General features: G+C 35.7%; 1 protein-coding gene across 1 annotated transcript in view; it reads left to right on the plus strand.

The window, feature by feature from the left end:
* The window catches only part of LRRC40 (leucine rich repeat containing 40), a 59,617-nt gene that overhangs the window by 33,855 nt on the left and 4,722 nt on the right, over nucleotides 1-21,040 (plus strand). The window contains exons 10-13 of the mRNA XM_003260185.4: nucleotides 11,171-11,279; nucleotides 14,807-14,914; nucleotides 18,061-18,171; nucleotides 19,380-19,457. Of these exons, the coding sequence (XP_003260233.1) occupies nucleotides 11,171-11,279; nucleotides 14,807-14,914; nucleotides 18,061-18,171; nucleotides 19,380-19,457 (406 nt within the window). The remainder of the gene's footprint in view (nucleotides 1-11,170; nucleotides 11,280-14,806; nucleotides 14,915-18,060; nucleotides 18,172-19,379; nucleotides 19,458-21,040) is intronic.

The raw sequence follows: 21,040 nt of genomic DNA on the forward strand, positions 1-21,040 counted from the left end.
TATATATACCTAGGAGTAACATATTTCTCGGTCATATGATAACTCTATGTTTAATCATTTGAAGAACTGCCAAACTTTTCCAAAGCAGCTGCACCAATTTACATTCTCACCAGTAGTATATGAGGGTTCTGATTCCCCTCATCAGCATTTGTCATCTGACTCTGATTCTAGCCATCTTGCTGGGTCTGAAATGGCATCTCATTGTGGCTTTGATTTGCATTTTTCTGATGAGTAACAATGTAGAGCATATTTTCTTGTGCTTTATTAGTCATTTGTGTATCTTTAGAGAAATGGCTATTCAGATTCTTTGTCTATTTTTTAATTGTTTTTTAATCATTGAGCTGTAAGAGTTCTTTACATATTTTAGATACAAATCCCTTGTTAAATATATGATTTGCAGATACTTTATAGTTCTCTGTGGGTTGTCTTTTCATTTTCTTGATGTTCTTTGAGTATAAAACTTTTAATTTTGAGCAAGTCCAATTTTTCATTTTTTTCTTTTTTTATTTTTTTGTTAATCTAAGAAAGCTTTACAAAATCCTAGGTTATAAAGATTTGGCCTATACTTCTAAACATTTTATACTGCCATTGTTTTAAAATTTAGGTCTTTGATCAATTTTGAATTACTTTTTTATGCAGTGTGAGGTAAGGGTCCAATTTCATTGTTTTGTACATGGCTATTCAGTTTCTCAGCACCATTTGTTGAAAAGAGTATTCTTTCTACTTTGAATGGTCTTGGCATTCTTGTAAAAAATCAACTGGCTATAAATGTATTGGTTTATTTCTCTACCATCAGTTTTATTCTATTGATCTATATGTCTGACCTGTGCCAGTTCCACGCTGTCTTGATTACCATTGTTTTGTAGTAAGTTTTGAAGTCAAATCAGGAAGATTGAGGGCTCCTACTTTAGGAGGGCTCCTTTTCTTTCTCAGGATTGCTTTGGCTATTATGGATTTCTTGCAATTCCGTATGAATTTTAGAATTAACTTATGAATTTCTACAAAGATAAAGTTATGCATTTCTGTAGATCAGTTTGGGGAATATTATCCTAACAATATTAAGTCTTCCATTCATGAGCATGGAATGTTTTTCCATTTTAGATCTTTAATCTCTTTAAACAGTGTTTTATAGTTTTCAGACTATAAGTTTTATACTTCTCTTAAGTTTATTTCTAAGCATTTTATTCCTTTTGATGCTATTAGGCATATAATTGTTTTTGTAATTCCATTTTTGTGCTGTTCTTTGCAACTGTATAGGAATACAATGATTTTTGAATGCTGATCTTGTATCCTGCAACCTTGATGAAACTATTAGTTCCAATAATTTTTTGGTGTATTCCTTTGGATTTTCTATATATAAGACTATGTTGTTTGCAAATAGAGATAGTTTTACTTCTTCCTTTCCAATCTGGATGCCTTTTATTCCTTTTCTTGCCTAATTCCTTTGGCTAGACCCTCCAGGACAGTACTGAATAGAAGGACTGAGACTGGACATCTTTGGGGGAAAGCTTCTAGTTTTTCATCATTAAGTAACATTAGGTTAGCTGTGGGTTTTTTGTAGATGCCCTTTATCAGGTTAAGGAAGTTCCCTTCTATTTCTGGTTTTTGAGTGTGTTTATCCTAAAAGATTTGTTGAGTTTTTGTCAATTTTTTTTCTGCATCTGTTGAGATGGTTGTGTGATTTAAAAAATTCTGTTAATATGCTGTATTACCTTAATTGATTTTCAGATGGTAAATCAACTTGCATCGATGGTTAAATCCCACTTAGATTTCTCTTTTGATATCTCTTTGGCCCATTGGTTGTTTAAGGATATGTTATTAAATTTCCATTATAATGTGCCCCTGACATAAAAAATGTTTTAAGTCTGTTTTTTCTGATACTATTATAGACACTCAGCTTTTCTGTAGTTGTCTTATTCCTTGGTTCTCTCCTGTGAGCTAGCTTGTGTACAGTCTGCTTGTATACAGTCTAGGCTGTATCTTCAGTAGATCCAGGAATTTCATCCCAACTGCCTTTTACCATAACCTTCATTGTTTTTGAGAGCTTTCATGCTTTGTTGTGAGTGAAGTCAGTTCCCTTGGAAGAGATTAGGAACCGTTTTTATGACCTGTTTCTCCCCCAGGCAAAATCTTTGAGCACAGGCTGTGAAGCTGGGAATATGGAAGATGGCAAGCTTCTCTAAGAGTAACACTCTCCTCTAGGAGCTGAACACTCAGTAGAAGGAGTCAGCAATAGACTTAGGTTCTCTTGGTTTGCCTCTCCTTTCTTTGAACCATGAACTTATGAGCCAGGGGAAGAGCAGTCAGGGCCCCAGTATTCTCATCATGCCAAGCTCAAGGTAGGGCCTTCTTTCTGTGCATGGGACCGGAGAGGAAGAAGGGAATCCTCACCCTACTCATCAGGGATTTAGCATTAGCAACGGGAAGCTGGTGGCAGGATGAGAAATGCTGACACTCCTCTCAGGAGGAAAGCCCTCTGGCTGGGAGATAGGGTTTGGGGCTGGAGGGCTGTGGGAGAGGAAACCCTGTGTTCTCAGTTGTAGCCTTCTGGAGTGGAGTTTCTGCCTCTGACCTAGAAGAGGGGAGAGAGGGAGCAGTCTAGGTTCAAATACCACAGACTCACCTCTTACAAAATTTCCATAGATTTTCTTGAATAGCTATTTCTTCATTTGCTGTTTGCTGTTAGAATCATTTCCAAGGCCAGGCATGGTGGCTCACGCCTATAATCCCAGCACTTTGGGAGGCTGAGGCAGGTGGATTACTTGAGGTCAGGAGTTCGAGACCAGCCTGGCCAACATAGAGAAACCCCGTCTCTACTAAAAACACAAAAATTAGCCAGGAGTGGTGGCGCACACCTGTAGTCCCAGCTACTCAGGAGCCTGAGTCAGGAGAATCACTTGAATCTGGGAGGTGGAGGCTACAGTGAGCCGAGATTGTGCCACTGCACTCCAGCCTGGGCAGCTCAGAGCAAGACTCCATCTCAAAATAAATAAAAATAGAATCATTTCCAGAGGCTTTAAATTATTATTGTTTTTTGTTTTTGTTTTTGTTTTTGTTTTCAGAGTCTCATTCTGTCACCCAGGCTGGAGTGCAGTGGTGCAATCTCGACTCACTGCATCCTACGCCTCCCAGGTTCAAGGAATTCTGCCTCAGCCTCCTGAGTAGCTGGGACTACAGGCACCTGCCACCACGCCTGGCTAATTTTTTGTATTTTTAGTAAAGATGGGTTTTTGCCATGTTGGCCAGGCTGGTCTTGAGCTCCTGACCTCAGATGATTTGCCTGCCTTAGCCTCTCAAAGTGCTGGGATTATAGGCATGAGCCACTGTGCTCAGCATCCCCGTCAACCTCTTTCTTTCTTTCTTTCTTTCTTTCTTTCTTTCTTTCTTTCTTTCTTTCTTTCTTTCTTTTTTTTTTTTTTTACACTTTTTAACCAGCTTTTCTGCGGAGCAGATTAACAGAGCTCCTCTTGCTGTCACGATGGACGTTGATCTCTGGGAAGTATATTTTCTCTGTGAAGTCTATGCAAAAGGAGAACAAAAATTGGGTAAAACTAGCAGTCTGCCACAATAAGCAATAATTGAAAGCCCATTGGCCAAATGTCAGTAGAATCTTTTACTGAGAACTTCATATATATATCTTTCCCTTCTTCTCAGTTTTTCATAGCTCTTTTATCTTTCAACCCTTTATGTTGTCTCTTTCCCTGTTTCTTTGTTTTCTTTTTTCTTTTTTTTCCTTTTTTCTCCTTTCTTTTGGGGATGGGGAAAATTATTTTAGAACAGGATTGTAAAGCAAGGGAAAACCAAGCCAAAAACAAATGCATGTAAGGAATGGCCTTATTGTTTAAGAAGTTCAGAAGTAGAAAATATCCAGCTCAGCTACTTTAAAAAATAATAAGAGGAATATCTCAATATAAATATTCAAAGCCTGAGAGAGTAATTTACTTAAAAAGAATTTTTAAAATTTTTGATTTTTGTTTTTTATTTAGAAGCAAGGTCTTGCTCTGTTTCTTGGGCTAAAGTACAGTGGCACTATACTAGTTCTCTGCAGCCTCGAACTTCTGGGCTCAAGCAATCCTTGTGCCTCAGCCTTCCAAGTAGCTAGGATTACAGGTGTGCACCACTACACCGGGCTGTTTTTATTTTTTTGTAGAGACAGAGTCTTGCTATTTGCTCATTCTGGTCTTGAACTCCGAGGCTCAAGTGATCCTCCTGCCTCACCTCCCAAAGTGTTGGGATTTACAGGCATGAGTCACCATGCCCAGGCCATATTTATTTATTATTTATTTGTTGCTCTGCTTCTTGCCAATAATTGGTCATATTATTAACATCTTACCACTCTTCCTTCTGTCCCTGGTTGTTCAATCACATTTAAATAATCCCTTGGTATTTCCTGACATTTGTAGTTTCTGGAGTTTAATTATCTCTTCCATTTTTCTTGGTATTTGTACAGGTACACATACTTAGAAGATACATACTTAGAAAATCCCTTTGGACTTCAAAATAGGTTGAATTATTCAAAGCATGTATTGGCAAGACTCTTAAAATGGTGATATCACGTGGAGAACAATTGTGTGCATAGTCTAAGGGGAATTTCAAATAGAACTGAAACATTTATTTTGAATTAATACTTAACTTTGCACATACATACAAGGGCCCAAGACTTTTTCCTTATCAAAGCATAACTTTATTATTTATAAGTAATAAGTATGTTCTCAGTGAAAAGATGCTCAGTGAAAGAGCAATCTACATACATATCTAGAGGCACATAAGAATCACCTGTGGAGCTTTTTAAACACTACATGCCCAGACCAGACTTTAGCCCAATTAAATCTGAATTTTGGGGTAATGGGGCCTAAGTATTTAAACAATAGTTAGAGTGGAATTGCATTTAATTATCTCTAAATTTTCTGGAGCTCTTTGAGGAAAAAGTTGGGACACTTCATTGCTTCATATTTTTTTTTTCCTTCAGCTTTTCTTCTCTGCTTTTTAACTACTGTTTTCTCAGTTTTAGAGGTAGAAATTGATTGGTGAAAATTGAAAACAGTGCCGATCATTTGATTCAAAGGATGCTGGTAAAATGAGATAAAAACTTTGTGCTGAAGTGAGTAGAGACTACTAACTTTAAAGAAACTGAACAATCCAGAAACATGAAGTTATGTACCAGTTTAAAATAAACTTTCATTAAAAGGCACTTGTCTGTGATGCTTCAAATGTAGAAACGTGGTCCACAGATTCCTCAGACTCTACTGTGCCAGAAAAATCTTGTTCTCTTTTAAAGCTTATTTAATTTTGGTTGTGATTAATTTATATTCTTCCCAGTGTCTAGCAGAAGTGCAGTAATTCATGTAGGATTTAGATAAACTTTCTACAATGTACTGTTATTTATCTTTTGCTAGGAAGAGTAAATATACAAGTCCCAGATATCCTACAAATATAACTCTGAAATTGTTATCATTTTTGAAAAATTAATCTTTTTCTAGAGTACTTAAATCATTCTCCACAGATGATCATTATTATAATTTTTACATTTTAATTGGTGTGTTGTTATGTTGAGCCTACACATCTCTATCTGTGGAATGCAGATAATACCTTTTTGAAAGGTGTGTTTTGAGGATCACAATTTCATGAGGTAGCATTGTGTGGAATTACCCTACAATGTCCTTGATTCATCTAAATAGTATTAAACCTTCTTATTTGGTTATCACAGACTTTCAAATAATCCTGATAGTTATTTACTTGTTCTCTGTTCTACATCAATAGGCTAGGTAAATATCAATGGACTATAATTTAAAAATTTGTTTTTATTGTTTATAAAATATGTTTTTAAGGACTAGATTTGAGGTTTGCAAATTAGCAATCTGACATGCAAATCTTACACTCGTTACAGTTTGTGATAAGCTCAAAGGATCGATTTTAGATTTTAAAAAAAGACCCTTGTAAGAAGAGCATCTCAAGTTGGAGATGTTGAGTGCAGATTCTAAAGCCTCCCCAGTTTATTGGCAGGAGATATGTTCCAGTGGTGATGATACTGTGCCTGCCGAAGGTGAGGTCCTGCCAGATTGGTAAAGTTCCCCAGTGGGTGCTGCTGTGGTTTCAGTGATGGTTTCCCCTCTACAATTTTGTTGAGACTTAATCCGCAGTGCAACAGTACTGAGAACTGTGGTCTTTGGGAGGAGATTTGAGTCTTAAGGGCTCCACTCTCATGACTAGGATTGGCACTCTTTTTTTTTTTTTCTTTTGAGATGGAGTTTCACTCTCGTTGCCCAGGCTGGAGTGCAATGGCGCGATCTTGGCTCACTGCAACCTCTGCCTCTTGGGTTCAAGCGATTCTCCTGCCTCAGCCTCCTGAGTAGCTGGGATTACAGGCATGTGCCACCACGCCCGGCTAATTTTGTGTTTTTACTAGAGATGGGGTTTCTCCATGTTGGTCACGCTGGTCTCAAACTCCCGACCTCAGGTGATCTGCCCGCCTCGGCCTCCCAAAGTGCTGGGATTACGTGTGTGAGCCACTGCCCCTGGCCAGATTGGCACTCTTATAAAAAAAGGGTTTGAGGTTGAAGGCAGTGTTCTCTTACACTTATGCCTTATGCCATATGAGGACACAGCAAGAAAGCCCCCCACCAGAGACCAAATGCTGGGCCTTGATCTTAGACTTCTCAGCCTTCACAACTGTGAGAAATAAATGTCTATTGTTTATCAGTTACCCAGTTTGTGGTATCTTGCTATAGTAGCACTAACAGACTAAGACAGGTGCCAACCCCAATTACGCCATCATGGCATTAAGCTTAATTACTTTATTTGATTGCAAACATTGCCTTTATTCAAGCTCTATCACCTGATTCTGATCTGTGTTCTGAGTTTAATTTCTTGCTGTGTCACCAGGATCACCTTGCTATGCTACCTTTGATAGACATAATAATGACCCTTCAATGATGGCCACACCCTAATCCCTGAAACCTGTGAATGGGTTACCTTACATGGCAAAGGGCAATTAAGATTGCTAATTGACTGACTTTAAAATAAGGATATTATTATGAATTGTGTTGGCCCAATATAATCACAAGGATTCTTAAAAGTAGAAGAGAGAAGCAGAAGAGGAGGTCAGCGTAATAGGATGTGAGAAGAAACACTGTTGCTGGCTTAACATGGAGGAGGAAGGCCATGAAGCAAGGAATATGAGGTGGCTACTAGAAGGTGGAAGGAGCAAGGAAACAGATTCTTTTTAGAAAAAGGAAGGCAGGCTGGGGGCAGTGGCTCACGACTGTAATCCCTGCACTTTGGGAGGCCGAGGCGGGCGGATCAGAAGGTCAGGAGATCGAGACCATACTGGCCAAGATGATGAAACCCCCTATCTACTAAAAATACAACAATTAGCTGGGCATGATAAAGTTCCATGGTGGCGCATGCCTGTAATCCCAGCTACTCGGGAGGCTGAGGCAGGAGAATCGCTTGAACCAGGGAGTCGGAGGTTGCAGTGAGCCAAGTTGGTGCCACTGCACTCCAGCCTGGCAACAGAGTGAGACTCCGTCTCAAAAAAAAAAAAAAAGGAAAAAGGAATACAGACTTGCCAAACCCTGATTTTAGCCCAATGAGACCCATTTGCAGACTTCTGAACTACAAAACTGTAAGATAATGTTTGTGTGTTTTAAGTCACTAAGTTTGTGGTAATTTGTTAAAGCAACCATAGAAAACTCATAAATTGGGCATAAAATAATTTATGCCAGTAAATTATATATTAATGAATTGGAATTATATTTTTAGTTTCTTTGCAATCTTGTACTAAGGAACAGTCTTTGGGCAATTATTGTCTCTGTTATCGGGCTTAGGATGGACTCTGCACAATAGGCCTGGCCATAGTTTATCACTCACAGTGTCTTACTCATTTTTATATCCCCAGCACTTAGTACAATGACTGCCCGCAGAGTAGACGCACAGTAACAGTTTGGGGGATAAAGGAATACATTTGTAGTGATTAGATCTAGACCCAGGGATTGCTACTGGTTATGTATTACCAATTTATGTTCATCATCTTTCATGTGATAAAAGTGGGGTACTTGACTAAAGAAATAGGTTTGGATATTTAGTGTCCATTGGCCTCACCTGGAGGGCTTGGTGAACCAGATTGCTGGGCTCCACTCTTAAAATTTATGATTCATACGTTTGGGATTGAGCCTGGAAATTTGCATCTCTAACAAGTTCCCAGGTTAGGGTGATGTTGCTGTTCTGGGGACCACACTTTGGGGCATTTTACGCCTCTGTCCCTCTCAGATGTCTTCTCAGGGGATAAACTAGCTCTGCATGTTCTCCAAGAACTATCTGCTTTTTTTTTTTTGTAGCCACCCACTCCATCCTTAGGGGTTATACTCTACAGGCCTGGATAACATATTTAGCAGTTTTCCTAAGGTTCGTTCTTCCACCTCCCAGCCTGTTGCCTCAGAGAATGATGGTTCACTTAGTTCCTCTCATTGTAAGAGTAATACAGGATAATAAAATAAAACGTTAAAAAAAATCTAAAAAATGAAATGGAGAAGTTTAAAAGATGGCAAATTCTTTTCAATTCTTCTACTATTGACAAGAACTTGTAATTTCTCACTCCATTCTGAGGTGGTTACTCTCTTGGGAATTACCCTCAACACGTACTGCTCCCATAAAAATACATTCAACATACATATATTACTGTACTTACCATACGATTTTGTAATTTTTGTTTATCTTGTCCACTAGATTGAGTTCATCTTCTGTCTTCGTCTCTTACTTATAATAGTACCTACCAGTTTATGTGTGATGGATAATGTTATAGAATGAAGGAACAAATAAATAACCAAATGCACTCTAGTTTTTTACTTTTATTTCTAAGGGACAGGATCATCAGCTTTTCCAACCCCTTCTAAACCTTCTGGAGAGGCAGAGTGATCAGTGCCTATTTGCTTCAAAGGGATAAATTGAAGCTCTGAAGATTTCGTTCTATGTGACACTCGTTCAACTAAATCACCCATCATGCCCTCCAAACTCACCAAATGAATATATTTGAAAATTTCTTTTTTTTTTTTTTTGAGAGGGAGCCCCGCTCTGTCGCCCAGGCTGGAGTGCACTGGTGCGATCTCGCACTGCAAGCTCCGTCTCCCGGGTTCACACCATTCTCCTGCCTCAGCCTCCCGAGTAGCTAGGACTACAGGCGTCTGCCACCAGCCGAAAATTTCTTAAAAAGATATCTCCGTGGCCGGGCGCGGTGGCTCACGCCTGTAATCCCAGCACTTTGGGAGGCCAAGGCAGGCGGATCACGAGATCAGGAGATCGAGACCATCCTGGCTAACATGGTGAAACCCCGTCTCTACTAAAAATACAAAAAATTATCTGGGCATGGTGGCGGGCGCCAGTAGCCCCAGCTATTCGGGAGGCTGAGGCAGGAGAATGGCATGAACTCGGGAGGCAGAGCTTGCAGTGCAAGATCGTGCCACTGCACTCCAGCCTGGGTGACAGAGCGAGACTCCGTCTCAGAAAAAAAAAAAAAAAAAATGAGATATCTGCATTCTTGCTTATGTGATTGACCTCTTATTTGGCTGTGTTCTTGTCAGTCACTTGTACAGTTACAACTTTTTTTTCTCTCTCTCTCTGGAAACTTATAGGATCTTCTATTCGTTGCCATTGTTTGAAATTTTATGGTAATTAACTTTGGTGTGGTCCTACTTTTATTTATTGTGTTTGGCACTTATATGGCCCTTTCAATTTGAAATTTTGATGTTTTTAAAAATTATGTAGTTTTTTTAATGAAAAAGACAGTAAATGCACATGGTAAAAAAAAAAATCAACAATATGCAAAGATATATAATGAAAGGAAATCTCTCTCGCAACAGTCTTCTCCCCAGAGACAATAGACTCTCTCCTTATATTCTCCTTGATGCTAATTATTAAAAGGAGCTCTTTGGAAATTGTTGAGAATACCCTATCTCATTATACGATCATGGCAGTATACGTAGATATTTTAAAAACAATGCTGGATTTTGTAGCTGGTTTAATACTGTCTCTCTGCTTATTTAATTTTGGCACTGTGTTATATATTATTTAAAGTAACTGAACCAAACTGCTAGGGGAGTAGTACTACTACTAGAGCATTAACTTGATGTTAATACTTTCCTTGATGTCTTTCATTTCTGTTTGATATTCTGTCATTTATTCTGTGCTACTTCTGTGAATAAAGTATTCATATGATACTTGCCTGGGAAGCAATAATAGCTTAATCATTATTGACTAATGAATAACTGATGAGCTCAATGCAAGAGAAATATACTTAGTAATATTCAACAAATGTTTATTGAATGCCTACTGGGCTGAAGCAAGATCAGGTATACTACTAATTTTTTTTGTTTTCTTTTGGCGTGCCTTCTGCTCTTATGTGTTAATGCTGGGACTGTTTCATCGTTTTCACATTGTTGAAAAGTGATAGTCTTATTTTACTTCTCTATCGTTCAAGTCTTTTTTGCAAAATATAACACAAAGCCATTTCTTTTAAAATGTGTATTTTTAAAAATATATATACCATATGATGACAGTGTTAAACAGTCTCTGGAGATTAGTAAGGTGGTTGATGGTGTGCATGTGTGAGTATGCAAGCATGTTAGGAAAATATCTATAAAAAATAAAGTCTTGCATTTGCTAGGAAAAAAATCTTAACCTATAAAATGTACCAGGGACTTCCCCAGTTATGCAGATTGTCAAATTTTAAGTGATTGAGGGTAATCAGTTTTGTTGTCTCCTAAACTAAAAAGCATATGCTTATTTGGTAGACATTTGAGGGAAATAATGGTTTTCTTTCATTAACAAATTTCTTCTAGTGGACCATATTATTTTACTTAAGAGGAAGGATTACTTGTGATTTGTTTCTTCTTATAACATCATAGTTATTCTGTGAAGGTTCTTTCTTACTGCTAAATTTCCTTTCGGTAGGATTCATTAAACAGTTTTGAAGCCATGCTACAGTAACTTTATTTTCTATTAATTAAATATTACATTCCAGATTGAGATTTGAGTCATTGGAAATAAAACATATGACTAAAGGCATTCTCACCAATAATATCTAGAAACCACGTACACTATTTTAATATATTATCAAGAATTTTAACAATGACTTTGTAGTATAAATATTGGCTTCATCTAACTTTTCTTTTGCCAGATGATGGACCTAGCCAAAGTGAATCTGCTACCGAGACTGCCATGACACTACCAAGTGAATCCAGAGTCAATATACATGCCATCATTACATTAAAAATATTAGACTATAGGTATGTAATTTATTATTTATTATTATTATTTTTATAGAGATAGGGTCTTACTGTGTTGCCCAGGCTGGTCTTGAGCTTCTTGGGCTCAAGCCATCCTCCTGCTTTGGCCTCCCAAAGTGCTAGGATTATAGGCTTGAGCTACCATGCTTGGCCTAATTTATTTTTTTTTTAAACATTACCAAACACATAGGAAACTTTTTGGAAAGAAACCCTTCAGTAAAAAGGACAATTGATGAGGAAAAATTCATCAGAGTACTTGACTTAGAATAATAGTAATTGCAAAAAGCCATGGTGAAATAGAAGGATATTAAAAGTATAATAGAAATAGAAGGATATTAAAAGTATAATAAAAATAGAAAGATATTAAAAATATAAATGACCTTCAGTGTCTATTCCTTCTGCAGTTTGTGTTTTACTATGCTTGAGAGAGAGATGGTTTTGTTAATAGTGATATTTTTATAATGGGAACATTTTATTATTATAAAAAAAAAGAAAGACAGTATTAATAATAAAGTTCTTTGACTCAGTAATCAGCATCCAGAGAGAATTTCATATTAGTGGGTGTCTATGTTAGTAAATAAGAAACTAGTATCATTTAGTTAATGAAAACCTTGACCAGCAGGCAAAGCTTGAGAGGTTGTACCCTGCTAATTTATCTGAACATAAGTCAAATAATGTACCATAGTAATAACGTGCTGTGGTAGCAAATATTCCAAAACTGAAAAAATTACAACATTAGTATATAAATTGAGACAAAGCCAAAAAATTTTAAATATTTTTTTTGGAAGTATATTAAATTGGGAAAAGAAGATACCTATGCAGAGATTGAAGGTAGTTGTAAAGTATCCTTTCAGTACTGTCTAAGGCAACAACAACAAAAACATAAGCAATAGTGTCAAAATTTTTGTAGCAATTGGTTCATTTATGGGTATTGTAGCGAAAATACAAAAGAATATAGACTGAAGTCAGATAGGTGACTAGATTTATTCAAGAATCTACACAGCCAACATCAGTGTATGGTCTTTTATCGTTAATGTATCAGTAGGAACTATCTTCTTAGCAGTCAGGATACAGTGTCCATTTCACATTTGTTGTGTTTCATTCATATTGTTCTCACCTCTTGCCTGCCACTCTTAGAAATCACTGCTCTAAGCTAAGTTTCTTTTGCCACACTAACACAGGTAGCACTCTTCTGTACTTATATCTGACTCCTTCTTACAAAGCATGGCAACTTAGCTTTTTTTTTTTTTTTTCTTTTTTTTGAGGCAGGGTCTTGCTCTGTTGCCCAGGTTGGAGTACAGTGGCGTTATCTTGGCTCACTGTGGCCTCAACCTCCTGGCTCAAGTGATTCCCCCACCTCAGCCTCCCAAGTAGCTGGAATTGCTGCACGCTATCCTGCCCAGCTAATTTTTTTATTTTTTGTAGAGATGGGGCCTCTCTATGTTACCCAGGCTGTTCTCGAACTCCTGAGCTCAAGTGATTCTCCTGCCTCAGCTTCTCAAAGTGCTGGGATTACAGGCATGAGCCACCATGCCTGGCCAACTTAGTGTATCTTATCTTCCAAATAATATGCCCATTTATTCAGTAGATATTTTTGGAGTCTACTAAGTATCAAATTCTGTGCTAGGTATCATAATAAATTGATTGATGAGACAGACTTCATTCCTGCCTTAGGCTTTTTTAGCTTAGAATTTCTTTTATGCCTGACTTCTGGCTTCCATTCCCTCCTATACAGATATCATTTATTGAGTCTCTATTCTAAGGGGACCTAGGGCGTTGTACTAGGTACATATGCTGTTGCTTTTAATCATGCAGACAATCTATAAAGTAGTATTGGTCCAATTTTATTTGGGATAACCATTTCTACTTCTTAAAGGCACAGATATCACAAAAGCATAATCTTAGGTTGCTTTGATTCTAAATTTATTCGAATTTGTTTTTCTTAAAGACTTTAACTGGAAAGGAGTGTCCTATTTAAAATATAAATTCTCAATCTCAAGACATAAATGCTTTCAACTAAAATTTTTAAATAGCATGAATCTTTTAAGTCTGACTAGCATGAGTCAGTTCCCATGAACTTGAGCATTTGTGATTGAAGAGATGAAAATGCTGCCATCTACACAGAAGAAAATTGGATGCTAAAGCAGAAGTAGAAGGCATAATAACTGTGAAATGTAGCCTGTCTTTTTACATATTTGTATTACAATGCATTTCCTATACAGTTCTTCCATATTATACATTATATGTAATGTTTTTCTGTTCATAGTCATTCATTTGGCATTCCGTTGAAGTTTCTTGTAGGTGGATGACATTGTGTTAAGCACTAATAATTTTAAAAGAAGAATGTAAGGATAATGGCTAATTATAACATAAAAAAACAGTTAAATCTGCAAATATTAGTTCTATATACTAGTCCCACTTATCCACAGTTTCACTTTCTGCAATTTGGGTTAATTGTGATCAGGTGCAGTCCGAAAATATTAAATGGAAAATTCCAGATGTAAACAATTTATAAGTTTTAAATTGTGCACATTCTGAGTAGCATCATGGAATTTTATGCCATCCCTCTCTGACCTGCCCAGGACATGAATCATCCCTTTGTCAGCATATCCATGCTGTATATGCTACCCATCCTTAGTCACTTAGTAGTCATCTTGTTATCAGATTGAAAAAATATGGTATATACTATATAGGATTCAGTCCTCTTAGAAGATTCGGGCATTCCCAGGGGGTTTGGATGAAGGGCAACTACTGTATTTTCATTTAAGATTAAATTTATATTTTATTGAAAACCTTACTGAAAATTTTAATAAAGAGGAAATTTATTTATATTTACATTTGAAAACGTGGCATAAATAACAACAAATCCTTCAGATTCTAATGTCACAGAACTGAGATTCAGGGGAGGTAAGTTATAAAGCTCATTAATGGTAGAAATAGGAATAGTTTAATCTCAGTCCACTGCTCTGTCTACCTTGTCATATACTAAAGGAGAGAGAAATTGGTCTAGGTTACTAAACTAAAATTAAACTAATTTTAAACTAATTAAACTAATTTTAGTTAGTTTAGTATAATGTTGAACTTTTTAAAAAAGTTATTATCTTGCAGAAATTATATACCCAAACAAATTTGACGGAAAACTCCTCTTATAGATTAAGACGGGGCAACAACTAGCTTTTAAAATTATAGATTTAATTCTACTCAGAGGTAAAGGAATGGGCTCCATTTACTGTATGACTTGTAGATATCTTAGACTCTGAAGATAAATATCTATTTTTATTCACATTGAGTATATGAATGCCCAGAAAATGTAGCACAATATGTTATAACACAATATGTTGTCTGAATTCTTAACAGTGAACCTTTTATGGCTTGGTAGATTATGTGGCATTTGTTACAAAATTTTATAATCAATGGCTTTGAAAAATTTCATAAAATCTTTAAACACCTTTAAAAATGAAGAGTAATAATCATATCTTTTTGGACTGCTAAGAATGGTTCGTTTTTTAAACCCATTTTTCATTTAGTGATAAACAAGCAACTTTGATTCCTGATGAGGTGTTTGATGCAGTAAAAAGCAACATCATCACTTCTATTAACTTCAGTAAGAATCAACTATGTGAAATTCCAAAAAGGTAAGAACTATTTATAATGCCATGTCTATAGATCGTGACTCATTCTGTTGTTTTTCCATCTTGGTTGCAATCAAAATTATTTTTAATGGTTTTTAAATTTAAAACTATATGTAAAAATTTTTACATTATTAATATTAGAGGGATTTAGCAAAATGTCATTAAGTATTTACTGACAATTTTATCATTTGTTGTGAGAGGTATAGAGGTTTTAAAAAAGTTTGTTTCTTTTTCTTTTATATTTAAACTTGGAAAATGGGTATAAGAATTATTAAAAACATTAAGTTATTTTTCCCATATAATGAAATATAGGGAATATATATATATATATATATTTTCATGTAATGAAATATTAGGGAAAAGTGTTAAGAGACTAACATCAGGTCCATGTGGATTAATAGGAATTTCCATTTGGGGCTTTATGTTAATGAATTGCCAAGCCACTAATTTTTCCACTGATAGGAAAAGCAGAATTAACTGAAGCCTGTTAATATTTTTCTCCTAGAAAAGGATTCTTCACATGCAGTCATTTGCTTTATACATTGTACTGTTAAATACATTTTTTGTTGTTAATTACAGCAAAATCTTTAGATTATGAGAGTTAATTTAGTATATCGTTGAACTTTAAAAAAACATTTGTTATCTAGCAGTAAACTATTTACCCCAAGAAAGCTGACAGATAATCTAGCAATTAAAACAACCCAATGTGAGACAGGATAGGGTACTGGTAAGGAATTTGAGCAATAGAGTCAATTGCTTATACCATGTCCCAGACCTGCTGTATAGTTTTTGGACAGGTTAACTAGCTGTTCTTAGTTTTCTCACCTGTGAAATAGGGATAATAATAGTGCCTGTTTATAAGAATTAAACTAAATGACATAATCCACACAAAGCATTTAACTAGAGCCTAATGCTTTTATGCATGTAAATACTTAAAAGGAAAAAAAAAGGTGATGTTATGGAGGAGAGTGATGTGATGAATTGAGAAAGTTGAATGACTTTCATCTGACTATCAAAATATTTTTAGATGTTTAAAACTTTTGAAAAGAGAGACAAACTATAATTTGCTTTCTATTTCACAGAGCATAGTTTAGGGAATGTAGATCTTAAAAGACGACAAATTTAAGATAGTCCATGGCAAAAGGGATCTCTAGTCCATCTTCTGGTTCTCTCGTGTTTTAAAGGACTGAGAGGATATTTGATAGAACTGAGCATTTAGATTTACTCTCAGATAGGACAGGTTTGCTTTCGGGGGAGGGGGGTCCTGGATCAAATAAGTTAATTGGGAATAAAGATATACTTGAGACATTACTTATTATTTACTGCCTCATTTTATCTCACTATCTGACTCTTCTTTTGCAAAACAATGTCATTCTGTTGACACAGCTATTATATCACATTTTGAGCAACTTAGAATGTGAAGAAAATAATCAAGACATGCCTTATTATGTGGCATTAAAAAAGCCATGCTTTTCTCTAGAAAGTTCCCAAACCACTTTCCCTTTTTAAAAAAATTTTTATTAACAATCCATACTTTTCACCAAAGATTATAAAAATAATACATATTCATAAAATTTGGGAATAAATAAAGGAATATATCAGTTGTAGTTTCATCACTGATTTACTCTGTTAACTTTGTGGTATACTGCATATTTTATTTCAAGCTATTCTCCATTTGCAGTTATACATGCAATTTGCGTCTTTTTTTTTTTTTTTTTTTTTTTGAGACAGGATCTCACTCTGTTGCCCCGACTGGAGTTCACTGGCACAGTCGCGGCTCAGTGCAGCCTTAACCTCTCAGGTTGAAGTGATCCTCCCACCTTAGCCTCCCTAGTGGCTGGGACTACAGGCATATGCCACCACACCCTGCTAATTTTTGTAGAGACCAGGTTTTGCCATGTTGCCCAGGCTGGTCTCAAACTCTTGAGCTCAACTGATCCACTTCCCTTGGCCTCCCAAAGTGCTGGGATTACAGGTGTGAGCCACCGTGCTTGGCCGTAATTTGTGTCTTGACTGGTTTATTTGTCATAAGTATTTTTCTGTTTATAAACCATACTTTAAAAACGTAATTTAACTATATACTATAAGGTTGATTATGACAATAAAGGAAACATATTGTTTCTCTAGGCCAGATTTCTAGAAAAATTATTAAGTCAGAGTTTGACTCTTGATATATCAAAAAAAGTTTTATCAAGTTTTATCAGTTACACATTGAAACTCATTTTCTTTCACTACATCTTTTTCAGCACAGCATTTTATATCCTTTCTTTTTTTTTTTCTTTGCTAATGAGATAGACTAAATTGTAATTTAACTTTCATTTGGTTGTCTTTTTTTTTGAGACAGAGTTTTGCTCTTGTTGCCCAGGCTGGAGTGCAGTGGCGTGATCTCAGTTCACTACAACCTCCACCTCCCAGGCTCAAGCAATTCTCTTGCCTCAGCCTCCCAAGTAGCTGGGATTACAGGTACCCGCCACCATGCCTGGCTAATTTTTTGTGTTTTTAGTAGAGGCGGAGTTTCACCATGTTGGCCAGGCTGGTCTTGCACTCCTGACCTCAAGTAATCCATCTGCCTCAGCCTCCTAAAGTGCTGAAATTACAGGTGTGAGCCACTGTGCCCAGCCAACTTTCATTTGTTAGTAAATCATATTAATAACAGGAATAAAACTATAAACCTTGATTAGGCTTACTTAGAAATGTATAATTCTTCCTCTTTAAGTTTTAAACTAAAGCTCCTTAGTGGTGATACACCACTTACGTAGTAGAAAACTACTGCGTTACAGGATGTCTATTTAACAATTTGTTTTATGGATTCAAGTTATTAACAGAATAAAGTATAAAAGTTTTCTACATTTGATTTTTCTCCTTCATGCCATAGTTGGTTTATATATAAAATAAATAGTTTTTTAAGTGAAACTTTAATGTATATCTAAAGCCAAATAGAAACTTTTGGACAGATAAGAGTGAGTCTTTTTTAAAAAGTTATTTTTATTAGTTACATATCCAAACTCATTAATGTTCCTGTGAAAAAGTAAAAGGTACAAAAAGTCATAATTAGCAGAAGTTAAATATAGGAATTTCCCCCTTTGATCTGCTTACAGTTTTGAAGTTCTGGCAGTGAATTCAAGTGCTAACATTTATTTTTGTTTCAGGATGGTAGAACTGAAGGAAATGGTTTCTGATGTCAATCTCAGCTTTAATAAACTTTCCTTTATATCCGTGGAGTTATGTGTGCTTCAAAAATTGACTTTTTTAGATCTCAGGTATTTACTGATACTATTGCTTGACTTTTTAAAAAGTTATAACTTGTCTTTGAGTTTTGCCTAACTTATTCTTTTTACCTCATATTTTCCTAGGTATGTATGGAAACTGGCCTTTATTTATTAACAATAGTTTAGGAGAATCCAAAAATAGTGTTTAGGAAACCCAAGAAAGAATTTAGGAAAAATACTGTAATCAGACATTTATAATTTGTAAGTAATTTACAAGTTATGTGATAAGACAAAATTACTGAAAATATTAACCCATTCTAAGCAAAATTACAAATAAGACATGGAAAGTATTTTCTTCACATTGTTTCTTTTCTGAAAGTAAATAGTATAAAACCAGCTGAGTGGGTTATTCAACACAACTTAATGCAGACAATAACTGGAGAAAAGTACAGAGAATGTAGATATAGAAAAAGAATATAGATTGTACTGTAGAAAGTATGACTTTGCATATTAGGCTTGACTTCTGAACACAAAGAAATAGGTTAGAGAAAAGTAATTATTTGTAGTTGGGAATAATTTTCTCACAGGTATTTTCATTATTAGTAGTTATATTGGCTCTAAAATCCTTTTACCTTTTTGTTAACTTTTCTTCTAACATTGCTCCCAGATCTTTCCAACAGTAAATGAGATTTTGTTTATTGCCATGAAACAATAGTGAGAGCTAAAAAAAAATAGTCATTGTGTAAATTTAAATTCTCAACTTAGAGTAGGAAAAGATTTGCTTTATACCTATGGAGTAGAAAACTCCAAATCTCTTAATAGAATCTTTTTAACTTCCTGGTTCATTTTTAAAATAATTTTTAAATTCCTCTTAGAGTAGAATTTCATGTCTGTATCATATATATTAACACCAATGGAATATTTATGTGGTATTATAGACATGGGGGAAATATTAAAGACCCCACTTTGAAGGAGTTAATTAGTTTACAATGTTTACCCTGTAATCACTATTAAACCTGTAAAGAATTCATTGCATTATCAATTGGTTGCATATTGGTATTATTAGAATTTGGCATACTAACCTAATAACTGCAGTAGGTGACTGATTCAGAATTCTCAGAATGCAGCCTTTATAAAGTCAGATCACGGATTGACAAACTGATCTACATATTTTTTTTCCTGCTCAACATTTTAATTATAAATTAAACTTGTAAAATTTTTCAAACTTTGTAAATCTTCTGTTTTGATTTCCAATTTAGGAACAATTTTTTAAATTCTTTGCCAGAAGAAATGGAATCACTGGTAAGACTGCAAACGATCAATCTTTCCTTTAATAGGTAAGAGAACAGACAATTCTAATTGTTGTTCTGTGGAAATATGTAGATCTTTCTCATTGGAGAAAACAACTAAAAGCCAAATAAACAAAAAGGCCCCTTCTACTTTATTTCAATATCCAGATTTTATTTTCACTTAGTTCTTCTTAGAGTTAAAAATATTATTTTCTTAGAATTCTCATAGTTGATGTCTAACATATTTTCATTCCTTTTTACCATTTTGAGAAACCTGTAGCCTAGAAAGACAAATAAAATAAATAATTACAATTGCTCTAATGGAAGCATAGTGCAGGGGAAAATGTCTTCTGAGATTACTTCAAGGTAGAGGAGATAGCATTGAAACCCAGGTTTGAAAAATAGACACTTGCCAGCCATTCAGGTAGAGAGCATTCTAGTTAGAGCAAATAGCATATGCCAAGGCACAAAGATGTGAGAACATATGGGGTGTTTGGGAAACTTCAAGAAGTTCAATGTGCTTTGGACAATAAAGCAAGCAGGTAGAGGAGTAGAAGGAACAGATAAAGTTTGGCAAGTAAGCAGTAGCCAGACGTTGAGCTTTTTATGCTCAACAAAACTTAGATTTTGTTCTGCAAACACTATCAAGATACTGCAGATAATTAAGAGCAACTAGTATTTATTGGGAGCTTATTATTCTGTTGGTGCTGTACTAAGTACTTTACATGTAATAGCTCATGCTTACAAGAACCCTACGTGGTAGGTTCTGTTACTGTGTTCATTTAAAAATCAAGGATTAGAAGCTAAATAACTCATCTAAGGTATGCACAAATAGTAAATTATACAGCTGAGATTTGAGTCCAGGTGGTTTGGCTCCAGAAGGTGGGCTCTTAACAACTATGTCACATTGTTTCTTATGATGAAAATGGATTCTAAAAACAATTTAATTAAAATATGAATAACTGGCCAGGTGCAATGACTGACACCTGTAATCCCAGCACTTTGGAAGGCCGAGGTGGGCGGATCACCTGAGGTCAGGAGTTTGAGACCAGCCTGGCCGATATGGTGAAACTCCATCTCTACTAAAAACACAAAAATTAGCCAGGCGTGGTGGTGGCCTGTAAACCCAGCTACTCGGGAGGCTGAGGCAGGAGAATCGCTTGAACCCCAGGAGGTGGAGATTGCAGTGATCCGAGATTGCGTCACTGCACTCCAGCCTGGGCGACAGAGCAAGACTCTGTCTCAAAAAATAAATAAAATTTAAAAAATAAAATATTAGCAGCTAATATTTAACCCAGATAATATCCTAAGGTCTTCAAATATATTCATTTAATCCTTATAACAAGTGTATATGTTTAGTACTATTATTATTCCTCATTTATAGATGAGGAAGCTAATGCATAGTGATGTTAAAATATTGCTCATTTTAATTTTTCTTCTGTCTGCTCCATTACTTGTGCTTTCTAGTATATAGACTGCACCATTATTGTCATTATTTTAAAATATGTGCACTTCTCAGATCTCTCCTAATTTTTACTTGTGAATTGAGCTATCAGTTTTATATTGTGTTGTCAATTGAGCTAACAGTTGCCTTGCAAGTAATGTCTTTGGGGAAGTGCCAAAAGCTAGCC

The sequence above is a fragment of the Nomascus leucogenys genome, chromosome 12 (genome assembly GCF_006542625.1).
Source record: "Nomascus leucogenys isolate Asia chromosome 12, Asia_NLE_v1, whole genome shotgun sequence".
Classification (NCBI taxonomy): Eukaryota; Metazoa; Chordata; class Mammalia; order Primates; family Hylobatidae; genus Nomascus; species Nomascus leucogenys.